The 21,252-nt window shown below is 32.8% G+C and overlaps 3 protein-coding genes across 3 annotated transcripts; all 3 read left to right on the top strand.

Annotated features, from left to right (window-relative positions):
* Positions 1-894: 894 nt before the first annotated feature.
* Positions 895-3,716, top strand: LOC134247026 (uncharacterized; the record flags this gene model as incomplete). The annotated part of the gene is made up of 4 exons (XM_062729372.1): positions 895-953; positions 1,533-1,644; positions 1,814-1,867; positions 2,472-3,716. Coding segments are annotated over 4 exons (369 nt in total), but the record flags the coding sequence as incomplete, so codon positions are not given.
* Positions 3,717-7,089: 3,373 nt separating this feature from the next.
* Positions 7,090-10,846, top strand: LOC134247025 (protein singed-like). The gene is made up of 2 exons (XM_062729371.1): positions 7,090-8,044; positions 10,190-10,846. Exons 1-2 carry the CDS (start codon positions 7,163-7,165, stop codon positions 10,817-10,819), a joined length of 1,512 nt encoding a protein of 503 aa, XP_062585355.1. The 5' UTR covers positions 7,090-7,162; the 3' UTR covers positions 10,820-10,846.
* Positions 10,847-11,917: 1,071 nt separating this feature from the next.
* LOC134247024 (protein singed-like) lies at positions 11,918-14,047 on the top strand. Its single transcript, XM_062729370.1, has 2 exons — positions 11,918-12,845; positions 13,382-14,047. The coding sequence occupies exons 1-2, from the start codon at positions 11,964-11,966 to the stop codon at positions 14,009-14,011; spliced, it is 1,512 nt and encodes a 503-aa protein (XP_062585354.1). The 5' UTR covers positions 11,918-11,963; the 3' UTR covers positions 14,012-14,047.
* Positions 14,048-21,252: the final 7,205 nt, after the last annotated feature.

Below are 21,252 nucleotides of genomic sequence, written 5' to 3'. Positions count from 1 at the left end.
TAACAATACTAGATTACATCACTTTTGGGCAGGTGACAATGATAATTCTTCATAGTAAACGTTATTTTTTAAAAACATTAATGCATTTGGGAATTATATTTTACCTGGAAAATGAGTCTAAGAAATTCTGTGCATCGATAAAAAAAGATACCAACATCATGAACATGATCGATGAAAAAACGAAATCTGGGAAAGTCGGAACAACGGAAGTACTAGGTTTACCGCTTTACTCATCTGTGTTTGAATTTTTGGTCAAAATGTTTTAAATACCCAGGTATTTAGCCCGTCTTAATCTTTTTTTTATGTTAACTACCTAATTCTGCCCCTTTTGTAAATTTAGAAGGTCACTCCAGACAACATGGACAATGCTGGTTTCGCTTTCATTTCCTATAGCCTAGATCTCGTGAAAAGAGAAAGTATTGCGCAATCGTATATAAGGTTCGAAAATTAAGCTGGGAAGTGCGCTGATGATAGGCCTAAATCAAAATGGAAAAACAAATACTTTGAACAAAGAAAGAGGTCGGTCATTTGGACCGACATCAATAGCATTTTTACCGGTCACAGGCATTTTTTGCCGGTCTTGCCGGCATGACCGGCAATTTTCCACAGCTCTGCTGTTAATGGCCTGATTTTGTGAATATGTGAGCTTATGCTTATTTGAATGGGTATATATACAAATTGCATGTGGGTCTTTAGTTTATGAAGAGCAAAAGATCAAGTTTGCGTAAGATTGTTCATCTTTGATTGAAAAACCAATAGAGAACTATTATTTCTTATGCAATACTCTCAAGATGTTTTTTACAAGCATGCTTATTTTGTGGAGAAACGTCATGGAATTATTTTTACAGATTGTCATGATGCTCTGTTTTAGGTTGTTATGGTGCTATGTTTTAGGTTGTCATGGTGCTTTTAGAAAATGGAGCCAATCCAGAAATTCCAGACTCAGAGGACAGGTAAAATCTGTTGGAAAATAATTTTTGTTTTAGACAGACTCTTACCACATGCAATTAAAGACTAAATTAATGATTTAGTAGACTAGATATAAAACTGCATTCAAAATAACAAGCAAAACAAACTTTACTGAGCTTTCGTGTCTTTTCCACTCCAAATAATGATATAAAAGAAAACAAGGGCAACGCAAAGCTGAGCATATTCTGACAAAAGAGAGCATGGATCCCAATATTTGCATAAATTAATGGATGTTACGCACATGCTCATTTACTCACACACACATAAGCAGACAAGCCCATTACTATATCCCCTTAAACTTTGTTGTGAAGGGAAAAAAATTACCCATTTTTTTTATACAGTTCATTTTTTTTCTCATATTGATAACTCATAATTGATAGTTCATAATAACAATTGTTTATAGTAAAAACAAACTTTTATTGTAGTTCCAGGTGAATAAATATTGATAAATACATATTTGTGTATTAGAGATGGACAATGCAGTGGATTTAACAGAATCCAAGAGTAATTTTTTTTTTCAAAAAAGAAAAAATACGACATTTAAAAATTTCTGTTAAATATAGAACACCAAAGGACTTTGCCTCGGCTTCAGACAAAGTCTGGCCTCACTTTGCGGCGTTGGGATTAGAAAGAACACCGAGATGGGAGCTCATTGAGAAAAGTGTCATTAAAAAGGTATATAGAAAAAAATTATACTGTGAAATAAAATATTTTCTTTGGGTCAAATTTTGATGGTTATACATCAGTACTTGTAGGAAAAAACATGGGTTCTTGGGAATTTACTTTTGTAGATGAAGAATTGTTGAGAAATATCTGTTAATTAATTTTAATTTTAATTTTAAAGGTTCCAGGAGGTCCAGCTGTACATGACAGTCAGCCCAGAAGAAGTATTAAAATGGCAAGTGCTTAGGGATTTCGTATTCAGAAATTAATTTTTTTTACTGATGTAATTTTTTAAATTTTCATTTTGATATATTTAAGCCATCTTTAAAATAATGTTTGCTTGCCCTCTCCCTACTCAGGGTAAAATTATTGGGTCGGTAGGTAGGTGGGAAAATCTTTTTTCCAGACAGTTTTAAAATTTTTGTTGACGCGGTAAGAGGAAAAAGAAAAAAAAATATAATGACCTGGAATGTTAAAGAATTTTATAAAGATGGTCTTATTGAATTTTACATACATCTATTTCTGATTATAAGGTATAAAAAAGCTTTATTGGAGGATCTTACACAATTATTTAAAAAAATTATAAATAATAATGCTACAAATTTTGATAAAAATTGAAAGTTTGACCCAAAATGTGATTTTCTAGCAAAATAGTCTAATCATGACCCCAAGAAAAATTTTTAAAAGTAATTATTTATTCTTATGAACCTATGTTTCATTTGACCTTTGCACACCTTTATCAAATTTATTTATTCCTATGAACATGTATTTTAATTGACATTTGCACACTGTTATAAGTTTTTTATTTATTCCTATGACCCTTTGTTTCCTTTGACCAGGCTTCAGACAGTCGCCCCGAATCAGCGTATGCATACAACAGTGACCCGTTCATCCATGCGGCGGTGACGGGCGATGTCCTGGCGGACCAGGAAGAGGCTACCTCTAACTCAAAGGACCAACCACAGTTCTCCATGTGGAGGTGATAATCATAGATATCTTATAGTGAACTTTGACCTAATGATATGATCAGCTGCAGTTCTCTATACTGAGGTGATATAAAATAGTTATCTTATTGTGAACTTTGACCTTTTGATATGTTCAGCTCAAGTTCTCTATATTGAGGTGATAAAATACAATGTAGTTATCTTATCATGAATTTTGACCTTATGATATGACCAACCCAAGTTATCTTATTGTGAAATTTGACCTTATGTTTTATTTTGTTTAAGGTAAAGTAAATGTTTTTTTTCTCTTTTATTTTGAAATTTGCAACTTATAACCTTCCTGTCCTATTTGATCATTACATTATTTTCTTGAACGATTAATATGTTCATACATCCCTGGCAATATTTGTAAGTATCTTACGGTTAGATTTTTTTTCCTTTTTTGTAGTTTAAAGTGTAATTAGAGTAGACTCATTTTAATTTATTTCATGCACAAACACTGTACATGCAACATGACACATGGTTTAGGTATAAATTTTTTGAGGCAGAAATGTATGAATATATATGTATTGTAATGATTAACACTATCTTTTTATGTACATGTATATCTTTTATTTATATTATTAGTTTTAATTGGTGCAATTCTTAGAAGTAACAGAATTAAGTGTTAAAAATTAAAATTTGTGCTCTGTCGTCCGAATGAAAAAAATGGCCTGACTCCAAACTTTCTTTCGTTTTTTTTTTTTTTAAACATTTTTACACATGTTGATATTTTCTGAAAAAAGGTTTTCCCTCCTACCTACCAACCCAATAATTTTGGGTTTGAGTTGGGAGAGGGCAAGCAAACATTATTTTAAAAATGGCCTCAAATATATTTTTTTATCAACAAACATATATCTGTTAAGTAATGCACCTTTTTGTTAATATGTATTTTATTAATCATAAAAAAAATTGTCACAGTACCTTGTTGATAACATCACCACATTACAATACTGATTAAAAGTTTAATTACAATATTGGTGAAAAAGTTGATTACAATACATGTATGGATAAAATGCCAAATCATAGTATTACATGTATCAACAATAGTAATTTAGAATATTGTTAATGTTTGTCAAATCAAAGTATTGTTAAATATCATACAGTAATTTAAAATATTGCTAAAAATTTCATCTAACAATATTGACAGCAATGTCACATTATAATAAAGATTAAAATGTTAATTACAATATAAAATTGGTTAAAAAGTTAATCACAATATTTTTAACAATTCCAAATCACAGTATTCAAAATATTCTTAACAATTTTACTTAAAACAATTTTGACAGCAATACCAAAATACAATATTGATAACAAAGTTACATTACAATGTTGATAAAAATCCCAATTTATGAAAGTTTTTCCATGTACTCTACAATATTGTATCATTTCCACATTACAATATTGGTAATGATTTTTAAAACATCGATCCTTAGCTCTTACAGTTAGAAAAAGATGCTCAACAGAAGAAGAGAATAGAGAAATTCATGTATCACTTTAAACTATCTCCCAGAAATGTGATATTGAAATTTTACCTGATTTTGTAGTATTTCTCTTAAAATTTTAATGTACTTATCAGCTAAACTTTCATGTATGTGTCTTTAATGCATAGTTTTTATAGACTTCATCTCAGCAGTATAGTGTTCATGTAAAAAATTGGCGAAGATGTAGTTTTATGGAAGTCAGAAATTATTTATTAACCCTAATCACTTTCAAGGGGCATTATCCTGTTCTTACATGTATACAGTAGAGTGAAGGGGGGGGGGGGGGGGGGTGAAGAGTGGGCTTCCACTGGTAAATTTGTACAGTGTTAAACAACCAAGTGGGTTTTCCCCCCAGTATATACATGTACATGTATGAGCCACCATTAAATTTGCTGCAATATAATCATCAGTTTGTATAAGTCAGATGGAAGTCGTCAGTCATGTTGAAAATAGTACTTAGGTCAACATTATATATAAATTGTATATTTTTTGATTCAGTATTAATGCATTTAGTAAATGATTATCTCTAATATGCTGAAAGTTTAGCTCACAAATACGACGTTACACTTAATATCTTATGTTTTAAAGTGTTCACTTGAAATATTAATGTGTGTAAAGTGTTTTGAAACTAATGAGATTTTCTATACACTGACTGCATGGTGTTTTGTGTTTATATGTATGGTTCCCCTTAATTTATTGTTAGTCCCTGAAAATGACTTGTGAATTACATTGTTTGTTTGACTCTATTTGTTAACGGAATTAAATGTTTGTTAATAAAAATCTAAACAATCCAGTCTTTTTTTTTTTTTAAATTGAATATTAATATTAATGCTGCATTAGGATATTTCTGTGTTCAATCAGAGTTTTTTCGAAGTAAACTTTGGACGGATTGTGAAATGAAATTAAAACAGAATTATTGTTCACTGCAGATTTTTGATATCTATAAACTATGATCATGATGATTGTTGAAAATATTGATTCTTAGAGTTACTGCCCCTTCCCTGGTTCGCTTAGTTTCATTTACACCATCTCGTAGATGATATCCTTCGATTTTGTTTCAAGATTTACTATTAAAGGCGCTCAGGGACTGCTCAAATAAAAGTAAATTGAAATTTGTAAAACATCGTACAGGACTATTTGATCACTCAACATTGATACATCTTCAATGAATGAAGCAAACAATTTCCTGAAACGAAAGAGTAAGAAGTGATTTTTTCAAAGGGAGGATAATTTTTCTTGTTTTTGCGCTGAATATCTTTAAGGAATCACTGTCTAGTTAGTATAGTATGTCAGGGCATCAACGAAAGTGGTAAACGTGGTATAATTTGCATAAAGGGCGAAGCTAATCGCGTAGGAACTACAAAACAAAAAAATATACTCAACAGTACAACGGATAAAAATATGAAATTGACTCTTGCAATTTTTTTTTTTTTTTTTTTTTTTGGTGTAAAGTTTACCAAGAAAAACTTAATAGCTATTTTGTGTAGATAGTTTACATATGATATATTTTATTTATCTATTTATTCATTAATTCATTTTTTAATTATTATCTTTACCCGTTATCTTCTGAATGAATAATACAACGTTGGAAATATTGTCAAATTTTATTGAAAACTATCTCATAGATTTAAATTGTATCTTTTTAACAATAAAAGACATATAATGTTACCTATGTTCTCCTGATTTTAAAATTTTATTTTATGCAAACCCCACTTGTCATTCGGGCTATTTCTGCTATTTTGTGGTTGATACACTTTTTAAGCAAGCGCGGCTTCTTGAAATGCCATATTATCGCGCATAAAATCTAACTGGTTGAATTTTTAACAAATATTTCTATAAAATTAATTGAAATTAAAACTCCTTATCATGAACACGCGGAAGAAGCAGATCGATTTATACTGAACTTGTCGCATATGGCCAAAGTTCCTGTTAAATACTCTGACAGATGGCGGGATACTAAACGCTTAGCTAACCTCGAGAGTTTTATCTGAAGCAAAGTGGGCAGACTTTAAAGTGTTTTTATTGGTTGAAATGAGCAAACACCGAGAGAGCATTTTATTAAAGAGTTTGAAAGGTACAGTGAAGAATGAATTGATTCAAATATGAGGTGTATAAATCAAGCACGGATTGTGGAATGATCATTTAAAATCTCATAAATTTTATATTAAAGGGGCGGTGTTAATTGTTAATTACAGAACGGGGGGGGGGGCTCAGAGGAGGGGAAAAGATTATAAACTGGTAAATTTCCTGACAATATTTATCTGATCGATAAAGTTTGTAAATCATTTGAATGATGCGTATTTCAGGTTACTTGTATACCTGCTTGATAGTTGATCCATCAGGCCCTAAATACGCAGGGAGAGGCTTGGATTTGCGAATTTGGGAAGATTTTGGGGGTTTTCTGCTCGTCCTCCCCCTCCCCCTCCCACACGCACACATTTTCTACGGTGCCGTACATAATTTCTTTGCTTGATACAAAATATTTGCCCATTTGTCTTGAATATGTAAACATTTAAAAATGTCATAATGGGCGATGAATGTCATAAAATTTTAAAAATTGCATACCCATAGAATTAAGTTAACTGTAGATAACTTAACTGGCACATTTTAATGAGGAACTGATGCATTGTTTTACGATTAAAAAGTTACATGTATATGTGAGAAATACTCCCGATATACAAAATTTAAAGTGTTACGTACATACAGAGAATTTAGATATCATTACACTTTACTATATATTGTACATATTTTTGACTTGCTGGCAACCGTTTTAAATGAAACAAAAATAATATTTAAAAAGAAAAGAATATTAATCAATTAATAATATTCATTTATACCTCAATATTACTGATGGAAGCATTCTATTCGAGCAAAACAGCAAACTAGCAAATGCACGTAATTTGTATGTTGTAAGTAAATTGTGTACATGTACACAGTCATGGATTACGATTCTTTGTAAAAGTGACGTCACAGACACAAAACGTCATAATACATTATAAAGTGAAGTGTGGTGACGTCACAATACCGATTGTTCACATGGAATTTAGCTAAAACATCATAAGCATGAGTTCTGAAAATGTTTTCGAATGGAAGGTCGGTCTTATAAACGTACAAGAGAAGTATCTCACCGCGGATGGATATGGAAATAAGGTCAATGCGAGCGGGACGGCCCTCCGCCAGAAACAAATGTGGACGATTGAGTTCCATGAGGATGAAACTGTTTACATTCGAAGTTACTCCAGAAATTACATTTCTGTCGATCGCCTTGGTAATGTAACATGTGATGCAAAAGAGCGTGGAGAAGAACAACAGTTCTCTTTGACGTACGCCACTGATGGGTCCGCGCGCTGGGCATTCCAAAATAAGAAACTGAAACAATTTTTAGCTGGCATGGATGAAAAAATAGACTGTCTCGCAAAGAAGGCGACTGAAGAGGATCTGTCTTTGTGGACTGTCCCTTTTGCGATGCATCCGCAAGTTACACTCTTTGCCATGTTTAGTAAGAAATTTGCACTAGCCGACTCTAAGAATGTGCAGATTGGGGGTGATAAAGCTTGGGGTGCGCATGCTCTATTTACGATGGAATTTTACTGTGGTAAATATCAAATCAAAACTCCAGATAACCGATACTTATGTAAAGATGGATCCTTGGTCCAAACACACGGAAAAGACACGGTATTTGGAATAGAGATTCATCAAATCGATGATAGAAAATTCCAAGGTCTAGCATTTAAAGACAACGAGGGAAAATTTCTGTCAACAAGTGGTCCGACGGGAATTCTCAAGAGTTTCCAGAAGAACCTGAAACGGGAGGGTCTATTTCGGCTGCAACAAAGTCACCCCCAAGTGAGCATCGTGGGACCTGGAGGCAAAATGGCGACCGTAGGAATGGAGGTCATGATGAAAAAATTAATTCAAGACCCGACAAACTCAGAAATTTTTCAGGTATGTCTAGATCTTAATTTATTAATTCAATAAAAAACATGAGGTACTACAGTTTATAATATCTTGTTTAAAATATGCAAGTATATACTCTCTTAAAAGTTTGTGCAAAATATACCTTCTACAAAAATTTGAATTTCAATTAAAATTTGTATATGACAATTAATTGTCATATACAAATTTTAATTGAAAAATTCAAATTTTTGTAAAAAAAAGGGAAAAAAATTTTTGAGGATAGTAAGTGAACCACACCAATTTAATTTCTTACTCGTCGTATTTTAACAAACCTTTACAATTTGTAGAGGACATTACCAAAAAAGGGATAAAAAAATAGAATGAATTTAAAATAAATATGTGAGGATAGTAAGTAAACCACACCAATTTAATTTCTTACTCGTCGTATTTTAACAAACCTTTACAAATAGTACATCGCTGTATGTGTTTAAATTCCCTGCACCCAGGAAATCCTGTGCTTATTTTTCATCTCATTCTACCCGGTACATGTGTATCCGTTTTTTAAATGTGCAAACTCTACAGATTAGGAAAAAAGATGGAAAACATAATTGCCCACTCAATACATGCACATTTTTCACGTTCTGCCGAAAAATTTTGCCTACAAAAAATATTTAATCGCTCGTCTGTTCGTACTTTTCTGATGAACAAGAAATTAAATTGGCGTGGCCTTGAATGCGTTTGCCTGACAAGTGCAAGATTGATAATTATTTCAGAGGTCATTACATTTGATGTCAATGACCTATTTCTTATACAGATCTTTTTTTTATCCTGAAAATAAAATTTTAATCTGATTTAAATACACGTTTAAGAAAAGGAACAATATCAGGCAAATGAAATTGATTTATTTTATTCCTACAATGACCAAAAAGTGATAGAATTGTATTGATTTTTATAATTGGTGGCAAGTAGTATAGGAATTTACATCAACATTCTTTAAATTATTTAAAAATTAATTTTTATTTATATTTCCATCATTTCAACTTTTAAAAAGTCTAAAATATTTACCAATAGATTCATGCGTCTTAACAAAAGCCCATTCAGCTTATTTTCATGCATATCTTAAAAAAATATCTTTTGCTTTAAAACGCCTTACCTTCGCGTACGTTATAACCACAGGCCTTTACTTAGATCGCTTTAATTTAACTTACAAAAATTTGAGGTGTTAAAAAAGATAAAGGTATGAAAGTCCTCACACTTGGTACCAATTTCGCCAATAAAATATTTCAAAATCAACGGCTCTAAAATTTACTCTCTATTTATAGCTAATTAACATTACTACCGAAATTCCAACATTTTTTTATTCTACGAAAATGAGCTCAATGGGCTTTCATATTTCCCAACGTTTTTGGTACATGCGTTAAAGAACAAATATCATACTAGACAATTGTATTGTCATATTTACATCCAATGAATATTTTTCTTCTCAAGAAGGCTATTGCAATTAAGCAGTGTTCAAACAACATTAAGCAAGCCATGTGCATATATTTCTTGAAGAATGGCTGTTCCATCAGTTACGCATGCAACATTTGACATTTTCATTTAATGTACAATATTTACCGTATTTAATTTTACTTTGAATATATTTTTTTCATACAGAGGTAAATATAAGCAATAAAATGTCTTTCTTTGTTTGTTAATATGGGAATTAATGTCGCAGCTATTGCAGGAACAAAAATACATACGCGGGTTATGTATTTTTTCTGCATTAGCTGCGACATTTATTTCCGAACTAACAAAGAAAGTATTTTATTACTTAAATAAAATTTATTTAAATAAATAAAATGTGGTCATTATATGATAGATGTTCAGCATTTTATAGAGATTGTGACAAACTCCTTAATTCACCAGAAAGATTCATTTTGCGTTTTGTAGATTCGCTTTGTATTGCAAACGTCAGATTGTGGTTTATCAAATCTTCGAAATTCTGATGGTTCGACTTAAGTAATGATTTGGAATAAGTTAAATCGTTGTGAATAAATCTTTAATCCTTTACATCAGCGCATTTATGATTTAATACAGGGTTTTCTCTGCAAGCCCGTGAATAAGTAAACGGGTTGGGGTGGTGGTAACTAATGACAATTCAAATATGCATCTGAAGACATTCATTTAAATAAATTATTCTGTATTCAACAGCTTGAATATGAAAGCAAAAAGAAGAAATGGTCAATCGAAACCTACGATGGAACATTCTGGGGAGTTGGACCAAACGGCCAATTGAACACGAATTCTAAATCCGTGTCAGAGGATACGCTGTTTGAGATTATATGGTTATCCAATGGGAAAGTCAGCATTAAAGGACCAAACGGTAAACGTCTCGTTAGTAAAGGGACCGGAAATCTTGTCGCCAATCTTCCGGAAGACGTAGAAGACGAGGGTTTCCAGATCCGGATACAGAATCGTCCCGTTGTTGTTCTCAGGTGTGATTTTGGATTTATTGGGATTAAAACGGCCACCGGAAGTAATAAGGATGAGTACATTTGCACCAAGCCGACACCAAGCGTCATCACTCTGAATCAAATGGAGGATGGAAGATATAGTCTGCAAAGTGAGAATGGAAAATACTGGTGTATAAATCTGCAAACTGGGGGCCATCCAACAATCAAAGCTAACAGTGCCGAGCCGGTGCCTTTTGTTATAGAATTTCGGGATACCAACGCTATAACAATATTAGCTCCTAATGAACGATATATGGTTTGTGACAAAGTCGGCCATTTTTACGCGTCGGCAACGGAAATATGCCCCAAATGTATGCTGTATTTCTGATAAATAGCAACACATATTGTAATCGGCCATGGTCATGGATTTTATTTCTGAGTTTTATGTATATTTTTTCTGCATTTAAATTCTCTTGCTTTTAAATAAATTTGTCATTATCGCTATTGAATTTCATTTTAATCAACATGTATTCTGTGATTCTCTCTCCTTTATCATGTGGCTAAAACAAGATTAATTTTATCAAAACTTCTATAATTATTTTCTCGAAACAGGGACATATTAGAATATTTTCATGAATTGAGTGGTTCTTTAAAACTCATAAAAAAATCAGCCGTAAATACTCAGTTTGTTAAAAAATTCTTAATTTTCCAAGGCTACATGTACTCCCATTTATTGTATTTTTTAACTTTCAAACATGCATCCAGGATTTTTTTTCTAGTGAAGGGATTCAACTTCAACTGTAACAAATTTGAAACTCTGATTAAAAAAAAAACCTAAAGAAACTTGCCCAAACATGGAATATGTGTGTTGGGGGTGGAATTTATTTTCCTCGGAAAGATAAAATCTCGACTCTATATTATATAACTGTTCTTTCATTTCCAAGATTTACAATAAGGTATGAAGGTATGAAGTTTTCATTTATGTTTGTATATGACAATTATGCGATATTAAAATTAATGTACACCGTTGATAGAAGTTAGAAAAAGGATATTCCACTTTTTTTGGCAGCGATAAATGAGGTAACTCCTTGAAATGAAAATATATACCAGGTATTTTCCCTTCAGTAATGGAATTTGCTTTTATTCATCTTTTTTTTATTTTTTCCCTTCAAAATACATAAAAAATTTAACACATTTTATCCATGTTGATCCTTTTCAAACGGAACATTGATCCTTTCTATAAAATCGAGAAAAAATTTCAGAGCCAATGTTAACAGCGATAATAGGCAATAAGGCATGATGTTTCAGTTTTGAATCTACTTTCAAACAAAAAAATCAAACGACATTGATCCCCCCTTTCTTAACGATTGCGATGTCACGATAGAAACTTTTACGTCACAATGCATGCACCATGAAGTTTCGATCTCACGAAAAAAAAGGTCAAGTGACGTTCAATTCTTAACGATTGTGACGTCACAATAGAAACTTTGCGTCACAATACATGCATCATGAAGTCATGACAGAACAAAGAAATGACTTCAAGTAATACATTTGAATGGGTTATTGGCATCGTAAATATAGAAGAAAAATATCTTACAGCAGAAAATTACGGAAATAAGATCAGTGTTGGTGGCGCGGCACTCCGTCAGAAACAGAGGTGGACAGTGGAATTTCAGGACGACGAATCCATCTACATCCGTAGCTATGCAAGAAATTATATCTCAGTAGATCGCTTAGGTAAAGTAACCTGTGAAACCAAAACTCGCGGGGAAGATGAAAAATTCATTTTAGAATACGCAACCGATGGATCTGCCCGCTGGGCATTTAGAAGTTGGAAATATAAATATTTTCTTTCGGGTACTGGGGATCAAATTAATTGTCTTGCCAAGAAAGCCTCGGAGGCGGACCTTTCCCTGTGGTACACTCCATTTGCCATGCATCCACAAGTCACGTTGTTTTCCATGCTGGGTAAGAAATACGCGATAGCGGACTCTGATCAAGTTCGATTTATCGGGGTCAAAGCCTGGGGTCCTAAGGCCCTGTTTACGATGGAGTTTAGTTGTGGTAAATATCGATTCAAGACTGCCAGTAATCGATATGTGTGTAAAGATGGATCGCTTGTCGATACATGCGATGACGATACACTATTCGGTATTGAAATTCATCTCAGTGAGGATAAAACGTTGAAAGGGTTAGCCTTCAAAGACAACGACGACAGGTACCTGTCGGTGACCGGCCCCTCGGGAATTCTGAAGGCTAACTACAAAGTCCTGAGGAAGGAGGAATTCTTCAGGCTTCAGGAGAGTCACCCCCAGGTCATTATCGTGGGCTCCGGGGGGAAAACAGCGTCCGTGGGGATGGAGGTCATGCTGAAGAAAATTACTCAAGCCCCAACTAAATCGGAAATCTTTCAGGTATGATTTATTAAATATAAATGGGGGGGGGGGGGGTGCAAAATCTTTATTTTCGCGAAAACATAATAACAAAACTCCGTTGATCATGTTGATGCCCATTATTTGAATTTTACAAATTATTTACTTGAGTAAAAATCGCAATTTATTGTAAAACGAACAGTTTATTTCGTGAAAGAAGACAAAATCAAATTGATTGCAAAATTATAATAGAAAAAAGAACAAATCAAACAAAAATAGATATAATGTTTTTAATTTTTTAGATTAAAAGATTTGTTATAAAAGAACAAACAATACTGACTACATCACAGACATTTGTTTCGGAAATAACTTTTTAACCCATAGTACATAACTAGTATACTATGGGTTAAAAATTTATCTCCGAAACAAGTGCCTGTGGACTACATGTACATGTATAAATTATAGAGAGAGAAAAAAAAAGTGTATACGCTATTTGGTTTATCGTTAATAAGAGATAATATAAACATGTACATCTTTCATTATTATGCTTTAAATTCTTCCATCTTTACATTAAATAGTTAGAATACGAAATTGGATCACGGAAATGGTACATTGAAACATACGATGGCACTTTCTGGGGAGTTGCGAAAGATGGCCGCATAGAAGCAAGTACGAATGCTGTATCAGATAAGAATATGTTCGAGATCATTTGGCTATCTAATGGAAGGGCAAGCATAAAAGGATCCAATGGGAAACGACTAGTCAGCAAAGGAACCGGAAATCTTGCCGCAAGTCTCCCGGAAGACGCCGAAGACTACGGGTTCCAGATCCGGGTTTTAAATCGGCCTGTGATCGTTTTCCGGTCCGAGTTTGGTTTTATCGGTATCAAAACTGTCCCCGGAAGTAACAAGGATGAGTACATATGCACCAAAGCGTACCCCAGCGTCATTGTCTTAGATCAAATGAATGATGGAAGGTATAGTTTAAAAAGTGAGAATGGAAAGTATTGGTGCCTCAATTTACAAGTCGGGGGACATCCTACTGTTAAGGCGGACAGCTCCGATCCTGTTCCGTTCGTTTTGGAGTTTCGGGATACCTCTTTAATGACAATTTTGGCCCCCAATGGCCGCTATATGATGTGTGACAAAGTTGGTCATTTCCATGCTATTGCCACGGAACCAGGCCCACAATGCATGCTGTATTATTAAGTTTCTTAAATAATGGGTTTATTTCTACGAATTACATGTAAATATCTACTAATAAAAACGTCTTTTTTTATATTGTTGGCTTTGTTTTGTTTTTCTGTTTAAGTTTGATAAATTAATTTTACGTAGGATTTTTGAATAGCTGGATAAGTATTTAGTGCTTTTGGCAGACTCTTGACTTTGTGTGGCGTCGAATTTCTGAATCACAAGAAATTAATTTTTTTTTTAATTTAATGACATAGCTTTTTTTATTTACTGGAATCGATAATCATATATCAGTAAAGTATACGATACATTATAAATTTTTACAATGTAATCATTTACATCTGAATCGACTGTATGCCGAGTACATATACAATAGTACAGGTGTTGCAAAGGTCTCCAAAATTGAGGTAAATACATAAGTCAATTTTGGAATTTTCTTTCATTTCTTAAAATGTAGCTAAGTTAAGTGAAAGTGATAATTATTTATCAAATAATAATGGCACGTTTGACATCGGGTCTAACACCGAAATTGCATTTTCAGATAAAAATGACACGTTTACTTGAGATAAGTACATTTTATGTTTAACAATTATCTGTGAAAAGCCGTGATTATGAAGATAAAAATAAGACTACCTATAAATGCAAACAGTAGTCCAGAATATAATACATTATGTTATGGGAAAGAATTATAAATACATCATCGCTTCTTTAAACTCTGAAACATTAATGTTATTTCATATGTTATAAAGTTTAAAAATTATTTGAATTTAGCGCATGAAACCGGGTACTTGCAATATTTAAGTTAAGTACACGTATAGTGATGGACGTGCAAGCTTCTTGTATAAAACTTTTAGATTTTCTTCTTTGATTTACATGTGTAAAGACTTTTCTGTTCCCATGCAAACAGACCGAGTCTGTGATTTAGTTATAGAACGTAGGATTAAGTGCTTTACAAACAAGAGAACATTTTCAGCATGCGTACGGAATCCCTGGGCAATTAAAGCCTGAATTCATTTGTATAAAATCAATTGGATTGAATCTTGAAATTCACTAATTCGGTTTCTTTTGTTCAAGATTAAAAATTGTACATTCCATATAAATAAACAATTTTGCATTCAATGTACAGGTCTGCAGTTTCAAACTTCTAAATTTTTTAAATTGACACTGTCATTTGGGAGATATTGTCGGTTATAAACCTTAATAAAGGTGTGATATAATTCAGTAGTTGATCAATTCGAAAATCTCTAATTCAAAAGGTTCAATGACATTTTTTTCATATTTCTTTATCAATACTCCCCCCCCCCCCCCACCCCACCCCACCGCCTCCCCTTTGAAAAACAACCTGTTGAAATACGTACGAAAAAAATAATATGTACAGTGTGTTAGATACAAAGAGTAACTTTTTTCGCTGTAAATGTTTCTTATCGTTTATTCTCGCTAATTCTGATTTTAAGGATTAAAATTTGTTAATTCAAGGCTAAATATGATTCTTCCCATGGACTCGGGTTCTAATCTAAAAGCTTGCCACTCCATTGTACAGAAGTGTTGAGATAAAAAATGAAATAAATGATTCCTGAAGTATTAATTAGTGTCGTAAAACGTGGACAAAAATGATATATGAATCTTCGGGTTCGGAAAAGGTCTCGTTGCCATGCACGCAAAGCGTTTCCCGGGTTACCATACACTCTGGCGCGTGCCATTTCTAAGGCCCTTTTTAAACTGACACGAAAACTTGAGATAAGTGTTTACTTTTCTATCCCAAGATAATACCGCTTAATAGCGTTCTAGCGATATAAAGTGTTCACAATCAAATAATGACAATTTTGATCTTTTAAACTTAAGGGGAGGGGCGACTGTCAAGATAATAGATACACAGAAAATAAAGGAAAAAAAATGGAGTTTTAGAATTGTTTTGTTTAAAAATTCTTTACAAGGAAAAGATGTTTAAATTTCTAATTAAGTGATGATTGTTGGGTTTTTTAATTCTACTTCTTTAATATTTTAAATTTCATTTTTGACACGTTCTTTTCGGAGATATAATCGGCTATAAAGCTTGATTAAGATGTGATATAATTCGGTAGTTGTTTACTAACCCATTGTAGGATATTGATCAAATTGCATATCGTTCAGATAAGAGAAAAGTGGCGGTAGTGATGGGCATGAATAAAATTTGCAGTTATAATTCTAGAATTTCAGTGACAGATGCGGAACCCCGAGTTCCGGACGGGTATTTCTTTAGATAAATTCGTATTTACATTTGCATCATAATTAACATTAGGAAAGGGTCCTCTTTTTTCTGGTTCATTGACATATGGAGCTAATAGAAATTAGGAGATATTTCTAGTAGAAAGAGAGAAAGAAAGAAAGACCAAAGGCAAAGCAACGTGGGATAGAATCATTTTGACAGAACTATGTGAAAGTTCTTCGATGCATAAGAAAAGGTTTGTATTGTCTTTTTCATTTATTTTCTTTAGAGTTTAATAAATTGAATTAAATTGATTTTTTTTCTCTGTACATATACTTTAAAATTTCAAAATCTTTAAGGATGATTTTTACTCTTTTTTTTTTTTTACTTTGATGACTAATATCATTTAAAATAGAAACTGTAATCATTTATTTTTACAGTGTATTGAAATTTATAGAGTATGAAAGATAATACGATCATATGTGGCCAAAAATACAATTATAGAATAGTAAATTTGGTAAATAATAAACTAAAGATGAAAATAAGAGCATTGTATATCTAGAAGCTCTTAAAAAAAAGTAAAAAAAAAAACAACTATTTTTACTTAATGAAAAGTGCTTGAGTTGCATTGTAAACTATCCTCGTTTCCCTCGCACATAGTTTTTCTATATCTTGTTTTTCCATCGCATTAAGAAGATTATGAAAAAAATTCTTTTAAACTACAAAAGGTTCAGTGGTATTTGATTCCTTCTGCATGATTATTGTTACACAAAAGAAAAAAAAAAAACTTCATGTATAAATCCATTTATTATCTGCACATGCATATCAACGGAAAATCGCAACAACTCGTGATACAAGCCAGTTAAAAATGATTTTCTTTGGTCAAGTAACAGTAATCTCTTTAATTCTATCGACCAACCACCCCAACAGAATTCTAATGTAATATAGGGGTGCCCATTGTTCGTTCGAATTAATGATCGAACGACACGCGCAAAGAAGATACGATTCCTTTTTTATTACAGTTTACGTACAAGTTAACCAATACCATAGAATTTGCAAAAAACTAAAATCTACTTTAGTAATTGCATCAAAATAATATATAATTAATGGAATGTGTTTGAATAAAAATATTTTTATTCAAGAGTCATGCAGATTTTATAAACAATTTTCTTATTTTCACGTGAAGACCTGATCGTTCCTACAGGCTAAAAACACACGCGTTTTGTTCTTATACACCTTCCATTTTTTGCAATGACCCCCCCCCCCTCCCTTCCTTCCAATAATCATCGATACAATGAAGAAAATAATTTGTGTTTAAACTAACGGTATTTCATTGAACATAAACAAATGTATAATGAACTTTCATGTCAAAAAGTTCTATATCAAAGATTCCGCTCTGGAGGTAATGAGTAAAAAAATATGTATTAAAAGAAAAATGGAAGACGCCTCAAGCATCTGATGGCGCAGAGAGGATTGAGTAAAGAAAAATGGGACATACTTAACTGATATTGATATTGAGGAAAAGAAATTTAAAAAATCGACGTTAGACATTCATATATAAGATATATTAAATAATATGGTCTCTAAAACAGTATGTCTGTACAATTCCTTAATCATTCAAACAGGTTAAAATATTACGCCAATATTAGAACATAAAAACTTGACTTGAGCAATAATGCACGTTTGAGACTGGTAAAATATCTGTAAAGGAAAATTTTTATTTCGGCATTCTAAAACTCCATTCACTCTTTTATCCTACTGGGGGGGGGGGGGTATCCCTCCGTCAATCCCACCAATGCTTTATTCTGGACCTGCTATGGATTTGCCTCACGGGAATTTAAAGTCAATCAAGCTACATTATGCACAGAATCCCATATCTTTTTTTCTCTATGAATGTCAGTGTTGAGGATTCTACAAGATTCGGAAATTACGAGCAATTCATTTTAAAAAAATGAAATGAAATACTATATCTATTGAATACCAGTTTTAATAACTTTACTCTCTCTCTCTCTCTCTCTCTCTCTCTCTCTCTCTCTCTCTCTCTCTCTCTCTCTCTCGTCGCCTGCGTGGCGCAGTGATTAGGGCGTCTGCTCTAGAGTTGCGAAGTAAGGAGTCGATCCTTACGTCGCGGGTTCGAAGCTTCGGATAAGACCGTAAAAACCGAGGTCCGGTGCTGACAGAAAAAAATTCCTCCCTCCTCAATGGCCCTGAGTGCCGAGTATAGGACAAAATTTATAGCCCTCCAACGGCAAGTGGTGGCAACTCCATATGAGTGAAAAATTCTCGAGAGGGACAATAAACAACATACAATCTCTCTCTCTCTCTCTCTGCTGAAAACATATATATTACTTAAAATTCAGTTTTTCTATACTAAACTTACAAAAAGTCAGAGAAATGTCCATGATCATTAATTAAGTTGGATTTTTTAAATATCATTTTCAAATTTTTATTTAAAATAAAAAATTCACAAACAACACCCTTGACTTCATTACCCACCGAGTCATTTGTATCTATCAATTATCGAATTTTCTTCTGCCTCAAAACAGAATCCTGTATTATCTGTTATTGGAATAAAGCTTATTGAAAATTTCCTCATTTTTGATTGCAGAGCCGGAAGAAAGATAGCCTTTTTGTGTTAATTAAATCCAAAATCCAGGTTCATTATGATCTTTGATCATTGTGTAGATTTGACAGTTCAAGAAAATAAATAAAAATCCAATTTCTTCATAATTCATTTTGAAAGAAGGTATTTCTGTTTGAAAAGCAAAAGACAGCACCTTAAATCGCCCAAGATCACGCTAAGATTCGCGATGATATTATAAAATAATAAGGTCTCAGGCGGCTTCGCCTGATTAAATATGCATTAAGTGTGTAATCAAAACTCTGGTCCCTCCTGATTCACCTGCGATTGAGAAAGGGAAAGTTGACAGAAATTGTCTCCGTTGTTCTTTTAACATCTATATGTCAATGGCATGTTTTATTAAATATTCATGCTGTTTTTGGGTCTAAGACAGGTCACGCAATATCATTGTCAAATTAAAGATATATTTTTATTTGATTTTTTTTTTTTTTGCTCTGGTGGCCTATCTTTATTTAATTCAATTAATTATTTATTATCGTCATGGGTTTGAATATTGAGGGTTCTAGGTGCAAGTTAGAAACACTTCAAAAAATATTGCAGGATTCTGTATACCATGAAATATGAATAAACATTTAAACAAAAAAAAACAATAGCTATTACACGTATTTTGTTCTTACAAAGCTAAAGTAACAATTTCATGCAGATTAATAAACCTGTCCTTATTTTCTAAACAATTTATTCATATATGGACAAATTTTGCGTGAGTTATTAACTGTCGCAAGAGCAACCAACTACGTGTTGAAAATGAAAAAAAACAAAAAAACAAAAACAAACTTGTGCGTATTTTTAAATGATTAATTATATAGCCAAACAAAATGAATTCTTCATTACGAACAAAGTGAGAGACTTAAACAAACAAATCTCTGCATTGATTCCAATTTTATTAGATTATATGGCATTATTTCTTAATAAAACAGTATGGGACATTTGTATCGACTGAAACCGAATTCGACGGAATAGGCCTTCGAATGTTATTGATACAGTCAAATTAAAATGATACCATAAGGGAAGTCTATTTCACGCCGAACAAATTTAAGAATACTCAAAATTCAATAAAACCTACAATTAACGTCTTCCAATATAGACCTCGCGTCCAGTCGAGGGTACTTATAACTGTGAAAAACTGGCGCGTTCGACTGACACCGGCACATTAGAGAAGGACAATGGTCAGCGAGAATGGGTCATCAACTACTTCATTAAGCGAATTTAGCAGAAGCAGGTGTCCCTAGGATCTGCTGGGGGACAAGATCACTGGCGGAGGGGATACGTTACAAATCCTTTGATCTGGTCATCAGTAGAACTTGAATCCATCGGCGTTGCGCTCAAGTTCAATCGAGTTTAGCTCATTCATTATACATGTTATAGGAGTGTAAATCGCAATGCACCGCCCCGCATAAATGTCGTTGCAATCGAATGCACCGAATTTGATTTCACTGGGGGATTCGCTAACTTTAACCTCCAAAAATAGACCAAAGTCTTTTGTGTGCGGAGAGGTTGACCAGAATCACTTTAATGTGACAGAACCACATGAAAAGACGATAAATTTCATTAATTTTGTTAATGGATATTGTTCCACGGGGTTCAAGCGTGAAGGGATGAATATCGGGCCGTGTTCCTCCATTTTAGAAATCAGGCACTATTTAAAGAATAACTTCTGGACAAGAACTTGCCTTTTATCTAAGAATATCCTTAATTCAGAAAATTTGGTTCACAGAACATTAAACAGAAGATATTTATAAACGGTCTCGCTACTTTAAAACCACCCTGTTCAAATATGGAAGGGAATTCCTTAAATGCTGATTGACAAGTTACAATCTGAAATTGCATTTGTCTTAAAGAATTAGATATTCTTGAAGATTCTGCACTATGTCAAAATTTTCCTTAAATTGAGTGACCCACGTCTGTCTGAATGGGAGTGTAAATAATTGAAATTCGTGAAAGGAAGTATCGCGTTCAAGTCGCGTGGCAGCCACGCGCCGATTTGGTGTCTCAGGAGGAAAATAACCGTAATATGCAATAAAAACTTGCGCGTGGAAATGTAAAATTAGGGGGCGTAAATATCACTTTGATATTTGAAGTTTATAGTTATTTGAATTATCTGCATGATATGTATTTTTAATAAAATATTTTTAAAGCTTATATCTTTCGTCTTAGTTTCGTCTTTATTATGCAAAGCAGGAAGAATTCAGAAAACTACGATGTATCAGAAAAAAATACTTTTTTATCATGAATTTTTTTCACTCATTCGTTTAAAAGAAATATAAAAATAAGTGAAAAACTTAGGAAAAATAATACTTTAATTTCTTTCAAAATAAATTTGACTAAAATATACAAAGAACATTTTTCAATTATGTTTTTCCCCTTAATTCAAATTTTTTATATTTGTTACAGAATAGAATTCTAATTTCTTTTAATTTAACAAACAGTTGATAA

The sequence above is a fragment of the Saccostrea cucullata genome, unplaced genomic scaffold (genome assembly GCF_032062105.1).
Source record: "Saccostrea cucullata isolate Sc308-1 unplaced genomic scaffold, CSIRO_AGI_Scuc_v1 ctg2543, whole genome shotgun sequence".
Lineage (NCBI taxonomy): Eukaryota > Metazoa > Mollusca > Bivalvia > Ostreida > Ostreidae > Saccostrea > Saccostrea cuccullata.
The sequence above is the reverse complement of the archived record's forward strand: the minus strand, read 5'-3'. Positions and strand labels throughout refer to the sequence as shown.

What these genes read in the sequence shown, in the direction of transcription:
- LOC134247025 (XM_062729371.1), top strand. Translation starts at nt 7,163, where the DNA reads ATGAGTTCTGAAAATGTTTTCGAATGGAAGGTCGGTCTTATAAACGTA. An exon ending in CAAACTCAGAAATTTTTCAG is followed by an intron (nt 8,045 to 10,189) that starts GTATGTCTAGAT and finishes TGTATTCAACAG; the next exon opens with CTTGAATATGAAAGCAAAAA.
- LOC134247024 (XM_062729370.1), top strand. Translation starts at nt 11,964, where the DNA reads ATGACTTCAAGTAATACATTTGAATGGGTTATTGGCATCGTAAATATA. An exon ending in CTAAATCGGAAATCTTTCAG is followed by an intron (nt 12,846 to 13,381) that starts GTATGATTTATT and finishes TACATTAAATAG; the next exon opens with TTAGAATACGAAATTGGATC.